Source organism: Danio rerio, chromosome 17 (assembly GCF_052040795.2).
Source record: "Danio rerio strain M-AB ecotype USA chromosome 17, GRCz13ab, whole genome shotgun sequence".
NCBI lineage: Eukaryota > Metazoa > Chordata > Actinopteri > Cypriniformes > Danionidae > Danio > Danio rerio.
In genome coordinates this window covers 20,995,079-21,013,130 of record NC_141037.1, presented here as the reverse complement: position 1 = coordinate 21,013,130, position 18,052 = coordinate 20,995,079, and the positions used below count along the sequence as shown (strand labels likewise).

The window sequence follows — 18,052 nt, the reverse complement described above, 5'->3', positions numbered from 1 at the left end:
CTGTATTCATGCTGTTCGTTAGTGCCTTCAACCACATGCATCTGCCCAGGCACAACCACAACAATGTTCTTCCGCTAAACACATTTTTAAGTTTTATTTTTTACCACTAGATGGCTGTACGTAACGCTAATGAATTAACAATGTATGTGCCTGGAACTATGTGCATGTGTAGTACGTTTCTGTTGAAAACTATCTTTCCTTCCATCCCTCTGTTTTTCCTCCAACCCACCCACCCGTTCCGCTGTAGCTCGAGGCGCTGTTGTTGAGTTTAAATGTTGAGGTTGTTTCTCTTTAGTGTGCGAGACTCCACGCTGTCTCTGACTCCTTCAACCAAAACCACAGAACACCCCCTCATACACAGAGAGAGAGAAAGAGAGAGAGGGAGAGTATATCCCATCTTTTTTTTACTTGTTCTCTCTTTTCTCTTTTTTGGTGTTGTCTTACTCCAGGATCACACTTTGTTTGCTGGCTGCACACTCATTGTTATCCCTCATTAGAGTTTATATCACTGTTGGATGGTTATAAAATGTTTTATAACAAGCTTTTCAACAAGTTTTTTTGGCCAACATGAATCACACTTTCCCTTTATTCAGTGTTCTTTTCTTCTGTTCCTCTGTCAACATCACAGAGAGCTCAGAAAGAGGAGATGGACCAGATCGAGAAACATGTCAAGTCTTCCAAAGACAAAGAAAAACCAAAACCACTGGACAAGCCTGAACAGTATCTATCTATCTATCTATCTATCTATCTATCTATCTATCTATCTATCTATCTATCTATCTATCTATCTATCTATCTATCTATCTATCTATCTATCTATCTATCTATCTATCTATCTATCTATCTATCTATCTATCTATCTATCTATCTATATATCTATCTGTCTGTCTGTCTGTCTGTCTGTCTGTCTGTCTGTCTATCTATCGTCTGTCTGTCTGTCTGCCTGCCTGCCTGTCTGTCTGTCTGTCTGTCTGTCTGTCTGTCTGTCTGTCTGTCTGTCTGTCTGTCTATTTATCTATCTTTCATCTATCTGTCTATCGTCTGTCTATCGTCTGTCTGTCTGTCTGTCTGTCTGTCTATCTATCTATCTATATTTATCTATCTTTCATCTATCTGTCTATGATCTGTCTGTCTGTCTGTCTGTCTGTCTGTCTGCCAAATGCAGTGAAAATGTGAAATACATATTCAGTGTCTTATACTCAGATACCTCACTAAATGCAGTGATGTCTAACTTTGCTGTAGTTTTCAAATGGCTGTGCAAATAGTATAAAGTGCTGTCTTTAGCATTTTCAGGAAGTGTCACCAACATCTAACTTTTTTTGCATTAAAAAAATGTCCAGAGTAAACTGTCATAATGAAAACATGACAAAGCCATTTGAATATTCTGTTCATAAACTATGGTGTCAGGACTTTTCGTTTTGATGATACTGACACTTTGATTGACATGAATACTTGCTTTTGAGAAATGGACTATCCATTTTGAGCATGTGATGCACTTTTGCAGGTTATCATCTAGGTTTTGCAGTTTGTACTAATTGTTTTGATAAATGCATTAACTGTTGCGCAGAAATGCACTGGTGTTGTGAGAAATGCACCAAAGTGACTGAAAAAAACTGTAATTGTTGCAAATTTATTAAAAGTGAAAAGCTGAAAAATCACATGTACATAAGTATTCACAGCCTTTGCTCAATACTTTGTTGATGCACCTTTGGCAGCAATTACAGCCTCATGTCTTTTAAATATGATGCCACAAGCCTGGCATGCCTGTCTTTGGGAATTTTTGCCCATTCCTCTTTGCAGAACCTCTCAAGCTCTATCAGGTTGGATGGGAAGTGACAGTGTACAGCCATTTTCAGATCTCTCCAGAGATGTTCAATAGGATTTAGGTATGGGCTCTGGCTTGGCCACTCAAGGACATTCATTGAGTTATTGCAAAGCCACCCCATTGATATTTTGTCACTGTGCTTTGGGTTATTGTCCTGTTGGAAGATGAATCAGGTTTTCATTCAGGATGTCTCTGTACATTGCTGCATTTATCTTTCCTTCTATCCTGACTAGTCTTTTAGTTCCTGCTGCTGAAAAAATCCCCACAGCATGATGCTGCCACCACCATGCTTCACTGGATGGTATTGGCCTGGTGATGAGTGGTGCCTGGTTTTCTCCAAACGTAAAGCCTGGCATTCACTTCAAATAGTTAAATTTTAGTCTCATCAGACCAAAGAATTTAGTTTCTCATGGTCTGAGAGTCCTTCAGATGTCTTTTGACAAATTCCAGGCAGGGAGTGGCTTCTATCTGGCCACTCTACCATACAGGACTGATTGGTGAATTGCTGCACAGGTGGTTGTCTTTCTTTAAGGTTCTCTTCTCTTCACAGAAGAACGCTGGAGCTCAGACAGAGTGACCATTGGGTTTTTGATCACCTCCTTAATTGAGGCCCTTCTCCCCCTGAACACTCAGCTTAGATGGCCGGCCAGCTCTAGGAAGAGTTCTAGTAGTTCCAAACATCTTCCACTTACAGATGAAGGAGGCCACTGTGCTCATTGAAACTTTCAGCCAAAATCTTTCTGTAACCTTCCCCAGCTTTGTGCCTCGAGACAATTCTGTCTCGGAGGTCTAAAGACAATTCCTTTTTCTTCATGCTTGGTTTGTGCTTTGACATGCACTATCAACCCTGAGACCTTATATAGACAGGTGTATGCCTTTTCAAATCATGTCTAATCAGCTGAATTTACCACAGGTGAACTTAAATTAAGCTGCTGAAACATCTCAAGAATGATCAGTGGAAACAGAATTTACAAGAGCTCAATTTAGAGCTTCACTGCTAAGGCTGTGAATACTTATGTACATGTGATTTTTCAGGTTTTTTATTTTTAATAAATTTGCAACAATTTCTCTTTTTTTTCTAGTCTATTTGTTGTCTTATTCTCTGCTTCTCACTCATTTCACTCTCTCTGTTTGTGTGTGTCTCTCCATCAGGTTTCTGCTGCAGTTGTCAGAGGTTCCTCAGTTCTCAGAGCGGGTTTTTTGTATTCTCTTCCAGTCCACCTTCACAGAGTGTGTTACATCAGTTCAGCGCAAGCTAGAAACCCTTGGGAGAGTCTGTACGGTGAGAAGCACACCAGACAGATCACTTTACCGTTGTCATATTTCAAGTTCAAAGTTCATCTTGAAAGCAGTGTAGAAAACATCTCACTCCTGAGATCTCCATCTTCCTGTTTTACAGGCTCTACAATCAGGCCAAGCTGTCCTGCAGATCCTAGGTTTGGTTCTAGCTTTTGGGAACATCATGAATGGGGGCAACCGGAGCAGAGGACAGGCAGACGGATTTTCTCTTGACATCTTGCCCAAATTAAAAGATGTCAAGAGCAGTGTAAGTGAAAACCAGATCCATAACATTAGTTTAAAGTTACAGTTCATCAATGAATGAAAATTTTGTCATAACTCATCCACCCTCATGCTGTTCTCAACCTTCTGTCAGACACAAAACAATGTTTCTGTCTGTCTTGTCCATACGATTCAAGTCAGTGGAGTCTCAAACAACATTACACCTATTTTCTGAGCAACATTTATAATCATCCTAAGTAGATAATGTCAAACAATAGAAAGCATCAGTTGCTAGAACTCTGTCCAGGACCAGTGCAAGGGTGCACATACAGTAACACCTACTTTGAAAAAATTGACTTCCTGTCAGTTTTCAAATTGATTCTAGAAATTCTCATGCTACCTTATAAGGCTTTTAATACCTTACAACCCTGCATTTGCTTTACACTCATCTAATGTTGGTCTTTTAAATGTTAATTGTCCTACAAACTGCTTTAAAATGTGCATTTTTTGTTTTATGTTTGACTTAATCTCAACCAAAACATGAAGAGAGGGTTGGACAGCCAGTAGCGTTTTGCTTTATGTTGAGCTCATCAGATGTGAAGCGTTTTGAAGGGGGCGGAGCATGTCAGATAAAAATGTTAATCATCCACACATCATCCATATTTCTTTCATATTAAACTACCTACAATATTGGAGAAGCGGCAGTTGCAGGATAATCTGAAATTCACAAATCTTTCATGCAGAGAAATCTCCTCAGGTCTTTGAATAATTATGCATTCAGACCTTTTTATCCAAACACATCTTTATAGAGGTTGACGTTGTTGTTGCAGATGAAATATAACATGGAAAACACAATGTAATTGTCATACAAACATCTTTACCGAAGCCTCTCTACTTGACGGTTGGTCTCGCGCATCTACCATGTTTGTTGTTTATTTACACTTTTCACCCACGTTTGTAGCTCTGATCAAATTCACGTCCAACACGCAATGTATTGTGGGCAATATTAGCGGTTAGAGTATGGACGATTCTACACTTTGAATTTTTACCATAAGTAGTAAACCATCCGGGAACCTTTGGCGTACTCTTTTCAACAAACTATGATTTGGGACATACTAATTTTCAAATACTATTTAGGATAGATAGTATGCGAATTGGGAGGCAGCACATCTCTATGGGTGATTGGGCCTTCTCTTCATTGGCACCTAATTAGTGGAATTCTCTGCCCTTTGAAATTAGGAAATCAGAATCCCTGAGTTACTTTTTTATAGTAGTTTTATGTGATATTTTAATGTGATTTTTAATATCATTATGTTTTTTATTATCTTGGATTTGCTTTTTTTTTGTCTAGTCTGTGGCCTCCGCAGTGATATTTTAAGTATATTTAACCTGTATGCTTATATGCATGTAAAACGCTTTGAGATGCTATTTTTGCAGGCGCTATATAAAATAAAATAAAATGTATTATTATTATTATTATTATTATTATTATTATTATTACTATTATTATTATTATTATAAGAAGAAGAAGTAGAACAACAAAAACAACAACAACAACAACAATTTTTTATATTAAACCTGTTTGCCGCTCAGTAGGAGATGCACTACCCACTTGTTCCTGGAATGACATGAGGATGAGTAAACAAATGTCAGAACTTTAATTCTAGCTGAACAATGTTTAAATAAGCGTTTTGTTGGCTTTGCAGATTAGGGTTGGGTTGATAGACGATACCATCGTCCATCGCCGACAGCTGATTGTCATTACAATGCTGAGCTGGCATTGCAATCCTCTGCCCTGCCCCCGTCGCAAACCAAAAAATACACACTTAGGCCCTGTTTACAGTAACGTCTTAGTTTTAAAATGGCATTTTAGAATGAAAACGATCCACATCCACACTTGCTTTTCATCTAGCATTTCTGCATAGCCCTCCGTTCACACTATACTGCTGAAAACGCACATCACGTGACCACACACACACATACAGAGACATAGACATACACACTTTCATGCACTGGTCTGAGTTCCAGGCATTCAGCGGGTGATTTGAGCACTAAACCCCAGAGAGCAGTGCACAGTTTATCAAGGATGTACCGCTGGATTGCATCTCACTATAGTTGTTAAACGTGATATTTAATTAATCTTGTCTCTATCCAACAACTCTTCGGTCTTTTGAATCCATCAGGCAACTTGCTTCAATCATTCGCTTTCACACTGTACTTAGTATTTTTAGCTATAACCTCAGATACTGTTGGTTGGTTCCTGTTGGTTGTTCACCTTTTTTCCTACAAAGTTTGTTAACGCCATTATAGCAACACAGATTACTCTGCCTGTTCATGCCAGAGTCCTGCGGAGAAAGTGGTTGACAGGTAGTAATATGTGTGTAACTTAGCCTATCTTTATTTATGATTTAATTATGGGTAAAACAAAGACCATGCGGGTCAGGTAATTGAAACGGTTAGATTCAAATAAAAAATTTGTTATGAAATAATTATTTATTCATAAACAATTAATTCACCGCCACCTACGACGATGATGCCATCGTCCATCACGACGTTTCACATTGGACATGCCAAATTGGTCGACATCGCCCAACCCTATTGCAGATCCCCCAGCTAGACCAGCACATGGAAACTGCATGTGCAATTGTTTGGTCTCCATTAATTAGGTCATAAATAGACCATTCTAGTATCACTCTGAGCTGTCCATACAGCATTATGCCAAAGAAGTAGCCTATATTCACATCTTATGCGGTCTGTGAATGCACACATGTGAATAGGAAAAAAGCCAGCAGGTTTTTGAGCTAAATTAGTGTATACAATAGCAAAACATGAAAAATGATTATTCTCCTGTGTTTATTTCCATCTCTCATCTCCTCCTCCTCTCACTCCATCAGGATAATTCTCAGAGCCTCCTGTCCTACATAGTTGCTTACTATCTGCGACACTTTGATGAGGTAGGTTTAGCCAACTGTTTATTTCATTGGCTCGACTAACAGACCCCCAGGTCCCTTAAATAACCCATAATGGGAGACAAAAAATGTGGCTTTGTTTTTGGTTTCATCACTTTGATTTGCCTTGCTTTCCCTTCACCATATAGACAAATGGCTGCTGTGTATGAGCAGAGCCCTCTGATTGCTCGATGCCCTTTTTGGACGCAGATTAAAAGGCTGTATTATAAATACCGTCAACAGTGGGTCCAGATGTTGTGATTATGAGGCCGTGTCCAAATTGATAAAATATGATCCACAGGTTGTCGAAGTGCTTCTAGCTTTGGGCAAATAATAAGGAGAGAGCATGTGTTTGTGTGTGTTTGTGTGTGTATGCATGCGAGCAGCTCTCTGACAGACGGAACGATATTGAGATTGATTTGTTGTGTTTGATGTTTTTGATTGTTTCTGGAATTATAATGATCTTTGCACATTGATCCATTTGAACAGAATTCACATTTAAATCAAATCATCAATTGCCATAGATATGATCTCATAAACACAACATTCTTTGTTTTATTTCCTGTATGATTGCGGTTCAGACTTTCCACTGTTTGTGTGTCAGGATGCAGGTAAAGAAACGTGCACGTATCCACTTCCAGAACCTCAGGATCTATTTCAGGCATCGCAGATGAAGTTTGAAGATTTTCAACGTGACCTCCGCAAGCTACGGAAAGATCTAAATGGTGAGATGGAGCCCCCAGCTGGCTGCCACAATGATCAATATTGCAAATGTGGTTTGTTAAATGCCCCAGCATGTAAATAAATGAGAGAGAGGGTCATTTTCAGCACTTTTCCTAGCAGGCTTACCTGTTACTACAGGCCTCAAGCACTTAACTCTTGCTTTCTGCAGGTGAATAGTCTCTTTATGTATACAGTACTGTTACAGAAAAACACATTTATTTGTGTTATCAATGTTGCTGTGCCTAACATTTTGTGTAAACTGTTGTTTCAGAACTCTGGTGAATATAAAGTTTAAAACAAATGTAAGAACAGATTTTATTTATCTGTCACTGTTTAAAGATGCTGCATGTAATTTTTTCACTCTTCTAACGCATAAAAATACCATAATATGTTTGCAGATATAAAAAAAAAACATGCTAAGTGAACTATTGTTTATCTGAAAAACAATGGTGAAATGAGATATTCTGCTTTGAAAATGTGTGTTACGTGCAGGAACATCTGTCTTTGTTTTGCTCACATGGTGGAAAACCATGTATTTCATTCATTAAGTCAAAAAAGCTCTCAAGGTATGCATCCTCAACCGAAATGTGACCACAGGTGGACAGTAGCAGCCTCCAAAATGAGACGCAGATTCAGAGTTCCACATGAGATTATTAATTAGAAAAAAATATACATATTACAAACGTAAACATTAGGTGAGCAGGTTAAATTTTAACCTCATGTCTTAACAACACTCTATGTGACCAAATTTGCACTGATAACCAATTTGGCTGTTTGCACCAGATGAAACATGACAGAAATTTCAATAAAGCCATTCAGAAGCACATAATAGTACACACTTACTGCACTCCAAGGAAACTGTAAATTTGATCATCTAAATAATATATAATAAACCTCTTTAACATTAATAAATGAACATGCTGAATCATTGATATGTGTTGGCTTGCACTGGGTCACCGTTATAAAATTCAGTTTCAAACGGTTTATTTTATTTTTAAGATCGACTGCTGCTTTCAGTGTATGGCAATAAATGTCATGTAAAATGGCATTCAAACTCACATAATTAGCATTTACTTGAGGCAAGGCAAGGCAAACTTTATTTATAGAGCACAATTTTACACAACCGTAGTTAATCCAAAGAGCTTTACAATAAAATAAACTAGACAATAAAATTAAAAGGAAATATATATGTATGAAAGTAATACTAATATAGAAATAAAAAACATGCATGTGTCACTCAAAGGCAAGAGAGTAAAAATAAGTCTTTAAGTTAGATTAAAAAGCATCCAATGAAGAAGAAATCTTGATGTTTAGAGGGAGACTGTTCCAGAGCCTTGGGGCCGCAACACAGAAAGCTCTATCACCTTTTGATTTGCAGCGAGCCCGAGGGACAGAAATAGAAGCAAGAAATAGAATGCAAGAAATAGAAGTCGACGGACGGACGGACGGACGGACGGACGGACGGACGGACGGACGGACGGACGGACGGACGGACGGACGGACGGACAGATAGATAGATAGATAGATATAAGATATTTTTGAAGATTGAAGTTGTTGAGTCAAGAAAATAAATTGTTTACACAAAAATATTCATGACATGACAGACATGACAACATTGATAATACAAAAGTGTTTCTTAACAAATCAATATGTAATGACTTAAATAAATGTTTTGAAAAATGTAACAAAAACATGTTTTTGAAAAATTTAATAATATACTGTAATATTACATTACAATAAAAAAAATCTAAACATGCAAATTATTATTTAGTTGCAATCAAAATTATTAAACCAAATTTTTTATTAATTTTTTCAATATTTTGCAAGTGATGTTTAACAGAGGAAGGAAATTTTCACAGTGTGTATGATATCATATTTTCTTCTGGAGAAAGTCTTATTTGTTTTATTTCGGCTAGAATAAAAGCAGTTAAAAAAATTTAAAACCATTTTAAGGTCAAAATTATTAGCCCCTTTAGCCTTTATTTTATTCAATAGTCTACAGAACAAACCATCTTTATACAATAACTTACCTAATTTCACTAACTTGCTTAGTTAACCTAATTAACCTAGTTAAGCCTTTAAATGTCACTTTAAGCTGTATAGAAGTGTCTTAAAAATACCTAGTTAAATATTATTTACTGTCATCATGACAAAGATAAAGTCATTCAGTTATTATAAATGAGTTATTAAAAGTATCATGATTAGAAATGTGTAAAAAAAAATCTCTGTTAAGCAGAAATTGGGGAAAAAATAAACAGGGGGTAATAAATCAGGGTGTTAATAATTCTGATTGCAACTGTATATTGGTGAAATTTAAATTAATTTGATTGTTTAGAGTTTTATATATCTGTTAGAGATTCTTATTTCATCTTAAATCCTATAAAAATGTTGGTGTACGATTTTCTGAAGGTCAGCATCAGCTTTCATGTAAGGTTATTTTTTCAAGAAATGAGCAGGCAGGTACAGGGCTTAAACTGCCTCTTAAGCAGCGTCTGCTTTGCTCCCTGACCAGTAAAGCAATTTATCAGGCTCTTCAGGAGGTTAGTGAGATTGGTTCGGCTTTGTGCCACAAGTCAAAGGTTGCACGACCCAGCTTAAGTGCACGGCAGAGTGTGAATGAGGTGTAAGAATCCGATTACATGCTCAAAGCTGAGTTTAAATCCCTGCAAACATTTTCATTGCCAACACAAAACACACGCATACACACTCGCACAGATGTGGAAATACTCACATTCCACTGTCGGCATGTTTGGCTTGTTTAGCTCCTTGAAAAAACACTTGTGGATGTTGATGTGGTCAAATTAGAACACTGCCCTACATCAAAAACACATTTACCATCAATCATTTATCCAGAGTGAGATTGTCTGCCACACAAAAATAATAACCTCCAAGCCTTTTTAGTTGCACTCGAAGCAGTCAAACATATCAGATGGATTGGCTTATGGAAATTTCGATTAAAGGATGGTCCGTTTGATGCATTGCTATGCAGCCTATTAGCTTCTCCCATGCTGTTAGTCATATTTGTGCTTGCCTCAGCTCGAATCCCTAGTCGCCGATTTGCATTGTTAATCTTTCAAAAGCTAATTAGTTAGGCCCACTATACATGTGTTTGATAAATCGAAAATGTACTTTTCCAGAGCTTGTATGCTTAGCGAAATCGTTTTGGCATACACCTGCGGAACAGATCAAGCCTACGTTTGTTTAACGCAGGCAAATATTTCTCCTCTGGCAATGTTCGGCGCTTCTCTGAATCCTCCACAGTTCATGTCCCTAAAATCTCCCCATGGCCCAATAAGCATGGCTTCTTTCTGAAGCCAGTTTCATACAATAAATGGATCATCGCTACATTAACAGGCTAAGCTAAGTGCTAAAGCAGATGTGCGACACTGACAGCTGGAAGGGGCACAGAGTTATGCAGGTCCTCGCTTTCACAAAGCTCTTGATCCAGCTGGCAGGCACATTAGGTTGACTGTGTTTGCATTGCGCTGATTGGCATGTGAGGCTGTGATCCATCACCAGCTGTAGTGATGGAGTGTGACACACAGGTGTAGAGTCAACAGAAGAGAATGAAAGGTTCATGAAATGGGATTCATTAGCATCTGTGCAGGTCAGAGATAGCACATCCTTCTGAATACTGATATGTCTGTGAAATGCAGACGGGGAAGCTCTAACAGCACTCTTAAATATACAGGTTCCTATTTTCATTGATGTTCCCATAAACTTTGTTCTACAAACATTTCTATTACATGTCATTAGACTCTAAGGCCCAATCCAAATTCTATACCCCTACCCCTTCTCCTTGGCCCCTGAAACAGAGTGTGAAGGGTAAGGGTTTTTCGAAATGTACCCCTAAGAAATGGAACACCACTACAACACCTGCACATGTCATCATACGTTTTTGCAATTCTTGCTTCATATGAGATTGACGATGCTGACTGCTGTAGTTATGAATGTATTAAAACATAAGCTAGTATATTGTAAAAATTTGTAATAATTACAAAATCTCCTTACTTCTATGTGCAGTCATGCTGCTGTTGTAGCTGGTATATTCTAGGAAATTTTCTTACCCTTTGGTTTCAAGTGTCATCCTAAAATATCTCAGTTTCATGGGGTTCTAGCCCTTCCTTTTAGTCCTATGCCTAAAACCAAAGAGAATTTGGGCACCCCTTCATGTGAATGCACAAAACGAGGGGTAAGGGGTAGAATTGGGGTTGGGGCTATAACTCTAATAAGACTCTTTGGAACCTTTATTTTTAAGAGTGAAGCTTCTTTCATTTACAGAAAAATAATGTGAGCGTCAGATGATTCATATTTTAAAACTACTATGTGTTATGTAATGCATTTGACCATTTTATGTCAAAAAGAAGTGATCACACAAATAGTTTTTAATTCACATGTACGTGTTGCAAAAAACATCTATTCCATGTGTGTTTTACATGTAATTTTAACATTCATGGTGTTTCTGTAGGAGCTGCTAATAAATGTCTATGGTGGTAGTGGGAAGGCAAGAAATGGAAATCATTGTTTTTTTCTATACAAACTTACTGTAAGTGCATCATTTTACAATGCATAAAATAATATAGAGAGACAGGGACAGCTGAAAAAAAGGTATCAGTTTTTGGCTGAAAGAGAAACAGAGTTTGAAAATGAGACAATGTATTCATAAACTAAAAATATGGCTTTACTTGTAAATGTGATCTGTTAAGTGTCATACAGTGAGTAAACAGTCTTGCTGAAAAAGAAAGTTACCATTCTTTATTGTGGAAAAAGATTCTGTAGATGAATCCTAAAACGTCCACACTAAGAAAAAACATGTTTTATTTTCACAGAAAGGTTATTTGAGGAGTTAAAATTGGCCCTTCTATTGCATCACTGAAAACTTCACTTTTGGAACCATAAAGACAACAAGAACAGACTGATTGGGGCCAGTTTTACAGCGAGAACACACTTGAATTTGACTGATTGCACAGATTTACAGCTCTTGCATTAATCATACCAGAATAAAGATGACTTTTTTTTACTTTATCTTATAAATTTATGTTTATTGGAATTGATGGTTCCATAAACAACCTTTGGCATATGTGGAAACTTTCTGTTCCACAAAAAGTTACTTAAAATGGAAAGAGACTCTTAAGATTAATAAAACGTTCTGCAGTTAAATAAAAATATGTTTGTTTTATTAAACATAACATTTACAGTTTTTTAGTGACCCAAATAAACGATTCTCTATGAACGCATACTTCAAGAGTTCACACTTAGGGTGTTTTCACACCTGCCTTATTTAGTTTGGTTGAATTTCACTAGAGTTCATTTTCCCTCTTGGTGTGGTTCATTTGGGCAGGTGTGAAAGTAGCAATCGCACTCGAGTGAGTATCAAAAACGGACCAAAAAAGCATAACAAGACTATGTATCCTCGGTATGCTTTCAACTAAACTCTGGAGTGGTTCATTTGTGGTGAGAACATGATCTGAACTAGAACAGATTCAACTGCAAAAAAGTCTGCACCTTTTTGGACTAATCCAGCTGCCGTAGTCCGATGCAATGTGCATTATGTGGAGGAAAAATATTTCTTGACAGCACTTTACCAACAATTTTAAACAGAGAGAGAGGGAAAACATTACCTGATGGATCATTTGTAATATTTCCGGAAGATGACTATGTCGCAGTTTTGCTAAATTAATTCACGCTTCCTCCTGAAGTGACTTGCGATGCGCTTTCACCATTTGCAATGCATTAAACCATTGTTTTACAGCTGCAGCTGTGCTTCAGTATCAAAATGTTTGTCTAAAGGGATGTATACAAACTATATAGTATACTATGACCAGGGATATAATAAGCCAGCGCAGTAGACTCTCCATAGGCAAAAGCAACATTTTGTGTCTGCCGGTTTGTTTACTTACAGGAAGTCCATTGGCATTTCACCACACATTAATACTGACCAATCGAAAAGCAGTTAATGATATACGTTCAATAACATCTGGCCAATGAGTAATGTGGATTTTATCACATGACTGCATTTTGGTTCTTTTCAACTAGTTCGGACTGAAGCAATCAGTGTGGTGTGAAAAGGACCCAAAGACAACAGAAAATGCTACATTTGTATTGTATCATTTGTTGCCCTTGGTCCGAACCAAATGAACCGAACAACAGATGTGAAAGCACCTTTAGATATTGTTTGATAATATTAGCATGCTATCCCGGGAGAGAACCCTGAGCTCAGAGATAATTGAGCCCAGGGCTCCTGTCTGGTCAGTGAGTATGTAAGGGGTACGAGATTAGATATTTCTTGAGAGCTCCCCCTGGCAAAGGGGGAGATGGGGTGGAAGGGGGGATTCTTCAAAAAAGATAAGGGAGTAATACTAAACAGGCTATTTATAATAAATTTGGATTAATCCGGTTATTTTACTAATGATTGGGAGACCAACCGCGATTAATCATATCACATGCTCCATGAAATTACATTGTGAAACTTCACTTTGAGAGCCATTAATTTAAAGAATGCCACAGAGGTCATAATAATCTTTTAAAAATTATTATTATTAGATAGGCTAGTTTTCCCAGAGAAGGGTTGCGGCTGGAAGGGCATCCGCTGCGTAAAACATGTAAGATGAGTTGACGGTTCATTCCGCTGTGGCGACCCCAGATTAATAAAGGGACTAAGCCGAAAAGAAAATTGATGAAAATTAATGAATGATTGAGATTGGCTAGCACCACCGCTTCTTTACAATGACCTGAAGTTATTTCTAAAGATATTTCTAAAAATGCTTTATGTTGAGTTTGTTAAATACAAAACGCATAAATAGAAATTATGTTGTATTTTGTATGGTTGAAATAAACAGCTCTTCAGCTCCTTTAAATATTTTTCCTTTTTCATCTGTGTTCCTGTTCTGTTCTGTTTTACAGCCTGTTCAGCAGAAAGAGAAAAGGTGTGTAATATCTCATCTGATGAGCACCTGCAGCCCTTTAAGGACAAAATGGATGATTTTCTAACTAAAGGTAAAAGAAAGAGAAAAAGCCCAGATATATATATATAAACTAGAGTTCATATAAATATATATATATACTGTATATATATATATATATATATATATATATATATATATATATATATATATATATATATATATATATATATATATATATATATATATATATATATATATATATATATATACACACAAACACATACATACATATTTTATTTTAATTTGTTTTTCCTTTTTTTATTGCTGAAAGGTTATCATTTACGGATGTTCCTCTGATATTTTTTTGACATTAGGAAAATTGGTCCCACTTTATATTAAGTGGCCTTAACTAATATGTACTTACAAAGGAATTAATAGTTTGCTACAAAGTACTTATTGTGTAAATACATGTATTTACTGTGTACTTATGCTTGATTAAATACATGTATCTAATTACATCTGTAATTAACCTTTGTAATTACATTTTTAAATACACTATTGACCATCCCTTACACCTTAACCTACCCTTATACCTACCCATGCCACCAAACCTGTCCATAACCCAACCTCTATTCCAACTCAAAAGCCCCACAAGTGTTCTCAAATACATTATAAACACAGTAAGTACATTGTATGTATTTTTTATGTAAGTACATAGTAGTTAGGGACACTTAATATAAAGTGGGACCGGAAAATTTCTCCCTGTGGCATATTATGGCTTTTAAAAAAAATAGATAGAAGAAGAATATTAGCAGCACTCAGATATTAGCAACATACACTCTCTGGCCACTGGTACACCTTACTAGTAGCGGGGTGGACCCCCTTTTGCCTTCGGAACTGCCTCAATCCTTCGTGGCATAGATTCAACAAGGTACTGGAAATATTCCTCAGAGATTTTGGTCCATATTGACATGAGAGCATCACATAGTTGCTGCAGATTTGTTGGCTGCACATCCATGGTGCGAATGTACCGTTCCACCACATCCCAAAAATGCTCTACTGGATTGATATCTGGTGACTGTGGAGGCCATTTGAGGACAGTAAACTCATCGTCATGTTCAACAAACCAGTCTGAGATGATTTGCACTTTATGACATGGCACGTTATCCTGCTGGAAGTAGCCAACAGAAGATGGGAACTCTGTGGTCATAAATGGATGGACATGGTCAGCAACAATACTCAGGTTAGCTAACGGGCCCAAAGTGTGCCAGGAACATATCCCACGCACCATTAGACCACCATTACCAGCCTGAACCGTTGATACAAGGCAGGATAGATCCATGCTTTCATGTTGTTGATGCCAAATTCTGACCCTACCATCTGAATGTCACAGCAGAAATCAATACTCATTAGACTCTTCTATTGTCTAATTTTGGTGAGCCTGTGCGAATTGTAGCCCCAGTTTCCTGTTCTTAGCTGACTGGAGTGGCACCTGCTGTGGTCTTCTGCTGCTGTAGCCCATCTGCCTCAAGTTTAGACGTGTTGTGCATTTAGAGATGCTCTTCTGCATACCTCGGTTGTATCAAGTGGTTATCAGCAGTTTCTGGAATGCCAACAACCATGCCACATTCAATGTCACTTAAATCACCTTTCTTCCCCATTCTGATGCTTGGCTTGAACTGCAGCAGATCGTCTTGACCATGTCTACATGCCTAAATGCATTGCGTTGCTGCCCTGTGATTGGCTGATTAGAAATTTTTGTAAACTAGCAGTTGAACAGGGGTACCTATTAAACTGTACTTAATAAAGGGGCTGGTAAGTCTAATTCTTTATTTTGTTTAATAATCAGAAAACAGAGCACTATTAAAATCCAAAGTTCTCTTTTTTAGCTTTTAAATTGCTTTTATTTTTCATGCCAATGTATTTTCCAGCATAACCACCTAATAATTCTAAAAGGAATAATTATTTTCAAATATAGCTTTATTCAGGCCAAATAAATAAAACGACATCACCCCTTCATCCCAACATGTTTTAATAAAGTGGAGCCATCCAAGTGTTCCTTTACATGCATCACATTGGGAATTAATTAAAGTCTGACTAATTTGGGATGGATGTACAGGGACCCTGTGTGAGATGAGAGATGAGGTGCTGAGAAATAAATGTGACAGAGCCCACAATGATTCTGGGAAATACATCCAACCTGACCTGGTCTCGATCGCTTTACATTATTTGTATAAAGCTAGCGACATGAAAAGTGAGAGTCCTTAATTCCATTACTTTCACTAATTTTACCTACGCTCCACCCCGGCGCGTTAATCGAATTTCAGTGTTTTCTTTCTCTGATGAAGTGGAGCTGAACGATCCGGTGATTGTCTTTTCTTATAGCTGCTCTCAATCTTGTTTATTTGCCTTCTCTGTTCTCCATCTCTGCTTCGATCCATCTCTGTTTGATACGGTTTCTGTCCTCTTGTTTATTTCCTCTAAATGTGTCTGACTCAACTGGCCTGATCTGTCTGTGGCACTGAAGACTGTTCCTGTCAGCACTTTATTTTCCTCCACATTTCGCTGGCCTCTTTTCGTCTTTCGCACTCCAATCATCTTCAGTCGCCATGCCGTAACCTCCTTTTTCCATCGCTCAACTTGGAGCGTCTCTGCATAGCTGTCTCTCTATTTTTCATTCTCTGCTTCACGACAGGCTTTAGCGAATGCTGAATGTGTTGCTGTCTCTCTTTCTTTGTATTCAAATTGGTCTCGGTAACAAAAGCCACATGTGCTATGGCGGCAGGGGCAGCAGGGTGGGGTCTTCACTGAACGTCTCTACTGCTTTGATCTAGAGACTCGTGGGTCTCCTTCATGAGCTCTTAGATGGGTGACATGACCACGGAAAGACCCCCTTCAACACTGCCTGCAGTTAGAGAATGGAGATTGGAGAAAAAAAAGACCCCAGCCTTATTTTGTGTTATTTGTATGATTTTGAAACTCCAGGAGAGTAACAGTCTCTGGCTCCAGCGCTTCAACCACTACTGTTTATTTTTCAGAGCATGAAATTAACTACAGAAAGGAGGAGAGGAGGAAAATGGAGTGAGGCGGGCGTGCGGATGTGTGTGAGAGAAGGTCTCTGTGCTGTTTGGTCTACGCTTGCTCTGCTGATATAATTCTTAATGCTGTGCCATTTACACTAGCCTGCATGGTCACTGAAAAGTAATGTGATAATCAGTTTACCATGGTAACAGGTACAGAAGATGGGGTAAACTCTAGAAGAGCTTCAGATGAGCCATTGTAGTGCAAACAGTACGGTGGCGAAACATTGGCACAATTGTAATGTCAGATGGTTAAACCAAGTAACCACCAAGATGTTCTTGTGGTTGTCAGAGTGTTGCTATGTGGTTGCTAGGGTATTCTGCCTGGTTGTTATGGCAGTATCATTTGGTTGCTATACGGCCTTTTTTTGGCCACTGAAGCCAAGCAGGGCTGAGTCTGGTCAGTAACTGGATGGGAGACCACATGGGAAAACTAGGTTGCTGTTGGAAGTGGTTTTAGTGAGGCCAGCAGGGGGCGCTTAACCTAAGGTTTGTGTGAGTCCTAATACCCCAATATAGTGAAGGGGACACTGTACTGTCAATGAGACAATGAGCGCCGTCTTTCGGAGGAGACTGTAAATCGAAGTGGACTGGCCACATGGAGAACTGGGAGATTTCTAAACATAGGGGTTTTCCAGTGGCCTGACGGTCAATTTGGCCTGCCGCCTGCAACGCTAACCCAATTCCCTCCTTCTTCACTTACCAATAGCACCCCCCAGCCCCTGTTTTTATACTAACTGATCGCCACCTCCTCACCCCCCGGTCACATCACCCTGCTCTACACTTACCAGTCTTCTCAGACAAACCCCACCTCCCCGACCTCATCGCTTACCAATCGCAGCACCATGCCCAGCACATCCCCACCACCCTCCCTTCATTTGCAAATCGCCAAATAAGTGGTGGGTTAAAGTTGGGTTATGCTTTTATCCTAATAAAATAACCCATCAGTTGTGTTTGTCAATTGTTTTTATTTCAAATTTGGGTTACTATAACCCAACATTTTTAGAATGCAGTGTTTTTATTAGTTGCTAAGGTGCTCTAGTTGGTTACTATGTGAATATCAATTGTTTC

At 38.2% G+C, this 18,052-nt stretch overlaps 1 protein-coding gene across 1 annotated transcript in view; it reads left to right on the top strand.

Moving 5' to 3' along the window:
• The window catches only part of fmn2a (formin 2a), a 78,277-nt gene that overhangs the window by 55,804 nt on the left and 4,421 nt on the right, over nt 1-18,052 (top strand). The window contains exons 9-14 of the mRNA XM_087290326.1: nt 629-720; nt 2,978-3,107; nt 3,225-3,371; nt 6,220-6,279; nt 6,878-6,998; nt 13,900-13,992. Coding sequence (XP_087146452.1) covers nt 629-720; nt 2,978-3,107; nt 3,225-3,371; nt 6,220-6,279; nt 6,878-6,998; nt 13,900-13,992 — 643 coding nt within the window. The remainder of the gene's footprint in view (nt 1-628; nt 721-2,977; nt 3,108-3,224; nt 3,372-6,219; nt 6,280-6,877; nt 6,999-13,899; nt 13,993-18,052) is intronic.